This window comes from Hipposideros armiger, unplaced genomic scaffold, assembly GCF_001890085.2.
Source record: "Hipposideros armiger isolate ML-2016 unplaced genomic scaffold, ASM189008v1 scaffold_166, whole genome shotgun sequence".
In the NCBI taxonomy this organism is placed as follows: Eukaryota; Metazoa; Chordata; class Mammalia; order Chiroptera; family Hipposideridae; genus Hipposideros; species Hipposideros armiger.
In genome coordinates this window covers 2,599,665-2,603,896 of record NW_017731516.1, presented here as the reverse complement: position 1 = coordinate 2,603,896, position 4,232 = coordinate 2,599,665, and the positions used below count along the sequence as shown (strand labels likewise).

The window sequence follows — 4,232 nt, the reverse complement described above, 5'->3', positions numbered from 1 at the left end:
CATCAGTGTCTTCCCCACCTGCAGCAATTGTCTGGGCAAAGGTCCTCCCCAGGTAGTAAGCCTTACAAGTTGCTATAACTCCTTGACCCATTGGTTGGATCAAAGAGGTGGTGTTGGGGGGGAGACACTTTGATATTGGGATGAAGATCACCAATAAAAGGAGGATGTCCAGGAGCATTATCAACAATAAGTGAAATCTTGAAAGGCATGTTATTCTCCAAACACTACTTCATTTCTCTGGCATAGCAATTCTCGGAGGGCATCTTGGAAGAGGACCTGGGTCACCCATGACCTCTTCCTGCTCCCGATGTACCCTGGCAGTGTGTGCTTATTGGTATGCTGAAGGCCCCATGGTTCTCACTGTGCCATAGCACAAAGGGTTTCAGTTTGTAGTCTATAGCATTGTCCCCAAGGAAGACTATTATCGTGTTCTTGAAAGCCTTGAAACTTGGCATTGACTTGGCCTTCTTATAGATAAAAGTGCTTTCAGGTATCCGTTTCCAGAATAGGGAGGTTTCATCCATATTGAGTATTTGTTCTGGCAAGTAATTTTCTTCCACAGTCAGCTTGTCTAGATTTCCAAAAATTCTTCAGGTGCCTTCACATCAGCACTCAAGACTCACCACTCACTTTCACATTATGCAACAAATAACAATTCTTGAATGGTTTATACCACCCAGAGCTAGCTCTAAATTCAACATTATAGTCGGGTCCAGCCTTTTCTTATATCACAAACAAACTTTTTGCTTTGGCCATGATTGTCATGATTCTAAGAGGAGGATACCCTTCTGTGTCTGGTCTTCAATCCAGGTCATTAGATGTTTCTCCATGTCTGATATAGGCACTTCTCAAATTTTTGTTAGTCTCGTTGCCTTCAGTGAAGCCAACCCATTAGGAGCTTCTGTCACCTTGTTCTTGCTCTTCAAGATTGTAGTTATGGTGGACTGACACATGCCTGACTGGCGAGCAATAACCATCACTGATTTTCCACCTTAGTAGGCTTAAACCACTCTTAATTTTGTTTCAGGTCAGTCACTTGACATGGTCTCCTACTGACAACATTAGTGGTGGAGGGCTGGCCAAGTGGTGCGTTGGTTAGGAGTGGCTTGGGACACCAGCTCTGAGCAGCAGGGCCCTGGTTCGGATCCCACATGAGGACCAGTGACACTGCCCTCTACAGCTAAGATGGTGAACAACAACTTGACCTGGAGCTGGGCTGCGTTGAGTCTCCAGCGACGGCGTAGGCTGCAGTGGGGCTGGCCGGCAGAGGGCGTGAGCTTTCGTGAGCTGCCGTCCAATGGCCAGTGAGCGACTGCCTCACCCGGGAANAGAATATCAGCAGGAAAACAGAGGGAGAATGGAGAAAAGGCAAGAGGCAATGGATGAGAATTTCCAGGATTGATGAAAGATGGTAATCTCAATCAAGTTAAACAAAAAAGAAGTCTCTACCTAGATCACTACTGTGAAACAACAGAACACCAAAGGCAAAGAGCAGATCTTAAAAACAATCATAGAAAACAATTTACCCATAAAGAAATTAAAATTAGACTGATAGCTGACTTTTCAATATCAACAATAAATGCTAAAAAGACTAGAATAATGTCTTCAATGTGCTGGGAGAAAACTTTCAACATAGCATTGGAGCCCAGAGAAAATATCTTTCAAGATTGAGAGATATATAAAGACATACCCAGAAAAGCAACAGTGTAGAGAATTTGTCCCTAAAAACTCTCAGTAAAGATATCAGAAGAATGTTCTTCAGGTTGAAAGAAAGTCATCCCAGATGGAATTTCTGAGATACGAGAAGGAAAGATGAGGAAAAAAGTGGCAAATTGGTGGATCAATCCAAGGATTCACTGGCTGTATAAAATAATAACTATATTTTTGTGGGGTTAAAACACCGGACAACAATAATATACAAGTATAAATTGGAAATGGGAGTCTTTGATGATGACCTTTCTTCCTATTTCACTTAGAAAATGAGAATTATCAAAAGATAACTGCCCACCACTATATCTATGCATGTACTGTATCTGCGCCCATATACTTTTTCCCAGTTGACTCTAAAGTTAAACTACTCATGCTCCTTTCTAAAGCCAATTCTTTCACTTGTGCTCTAGATCCCAATACCTCTGGCCTACTCATAGAAAAATTGCAACAATTCTTCCCTCTCTGTTTACATTATCACTATTCCCCTCTCTTCTAGAACATTCCCATCAGCAATAAAACATTTTTTAAAAATTATATCATTGAAAATAATCTTCCTTTAAACATACTTTCTCTTTCAGATGCTACCCTATTTCTCTGCTTTCCTTTGCAGCAAAACAAGACTTTGGAAACGTTGTTCTCTGCTCTGTTTCAATTTTATCAAAATAAACTCAAACAAAGTAAAAAAAATCCAAAACACGGAACTAATAAAGACAAAAGCTGAACTTAGTAAAATAGAAAACAAACAGTAGAAAGGACTCACAAAACAATTCCCAGTACAAATAGGCCCTTGGTGAACATTCATAAATTGAGTGTTAAATAATTAAGCAGACAGGATACTTCTAAAACCTAAACTTTATAAAGGATATTACCTGTTCTTCCTTTTGTTGAAGATGAATTTTTTAAGTCTCCACTAATACTGGTAACTGTAGCTATGTATTTTCGTCCAGGCACGAGGTCAGTAAAAGTGAATTCTTTGGCATCTTTGGGGAGTGACTTGTGGATGAGCAAGAGGTCTCTGTCGGCTAGTGAAATGATATATTTCTCCCATTCTGCAACAGGGGTCTGCCACATGATGCCTAGGGAGGTTTCATTGGCATGTTTGACACGAAGCTGAAGGACAGCCAGGGGGACTGAGGAAAGAACAATAGAGATGTGGGTCACTGGCTGACTCAGAAACACTTGAGTATTCTTTATTTTTTTATTGGGTAACTGTTTTTTCCAGAACCCATCAGCTCCAAGTCAAGTCACTGTCCTTCAATCTAGTTGTGGAGGGTGCAGCACAGCTCTAAGTCCAGTCGCCATTTTCACTCTAGTTGCAGGGGGTGCAGACCACATTCCCATGTGGGAATCGAACCGGCAAACTTGTTGTTCAGCACATGCGCTCTAACCAACTGAGCCATCCATCCGCCCCTCGAGTATTCTTTAGAGAGCTATTCTCTTCCATCCACAGCAGTGTTCTAGCTCAGCATTTCTTTTCTGAATGCTTATGAGCATTAAGAAAAAAAGCTAATCACAAAATACTTTTAAAGTATAACATAGCCAGAAATAAGGAATCAAAAGAATACTACTGGAAAATACTTTACCGGGTCTTTTATTTTTGACCACATATTACTTTGAGTGCTTATCTCTACATATGGATTCCATGATACAAAAATATTTAATTCAATCTTGTCATCCACAAAACCACAGAGAAAGTTTCATGTTTGAGTATTTAGGGGGAATTAGGAGTATGTGTTGCCCTGATAGCTTGGAAAAAACAAGTGCTTCTTCCTTTCATTTCTGGGGAAGAGACACTGATGTGTCTGAGAAATGAAGAGTAAATAATAGTGTAGCTGGTAAGTAATAATAGTATCTGATTAAAGAATCCCATTATCAAAAGAACTGAAATTGCTTCCATTTCTTTAAAGGGTTTTATTATTACAATTTCTAGGAGACATTGTTGAGAGCAAAGTGTTAATCCCACAAAACAAGAGAGATAAAATTGTGGAAGAATCAAGTATGTAAAATTATACTGTGATTTTTGCATCAAAGAAATTTTCTGTGATCTATGACAATACTGCCTTCTTCCAGAACACCTTTTGAAGGACCTGCCTGAGGCTCTTTTTGAAGACGTATCCCTCCTTCCAGAAATATGTACATGGTGGTTTGCTATTTTTTGTTTATTTTTTTCCATCACAGATTTGCTTATAAACAGAGAATATACCATAAACATTCCTCTCTATTAAAGAAAACCATTCAATGTTGGGGTTCATGGTTCCAAACTTTTTAAGAAGCTTGTTGAGGTCTGCAAAAGCTTCTGCTAAGCCCTTCACTGTGAATTTTCTTGGGGGTTCTTATTCTTTTTCTTCTCCTGCAGTTTCCTTTTCTCTGGCCTCTTCTTCATCTATGCCAGCGGTTCTCAACCTGTGGGTCGCGACCCCTCTGGGGGTCGAACGACCCTTTCACAGGGGTCACCTAAGACCATCGGAAAACAAAAAGATACTTACATTACGATTCATAACAGTAGCAAAATTACAGTTATA

At 40.0% G+C, this 4,232-nt stretch overlaps 1 protein-coding gene across 1 annotated transcript in view; it reads right to left on the bottom strand.

Annotated features, from left to right (window-relative positions):
* PTPRB (protein tyrosine phosphatase receptor type B) overlaps positions 1-4,232 on the bottom strand; it is a 123,413-nt gene that overhangs the window by 67,693 nt on the left and 51,488 nt on the right. The window contains exon 9 of the mRNA XM_019651766.1: positions 2,580-2,840. Coding sequence (XP_019507311.1) covers positions 2,580-2,840 — 261 coding nt within the window. The remainder of the gene's footprint in view (positions 1-2,579; positions 2,841-4,232) is intronic.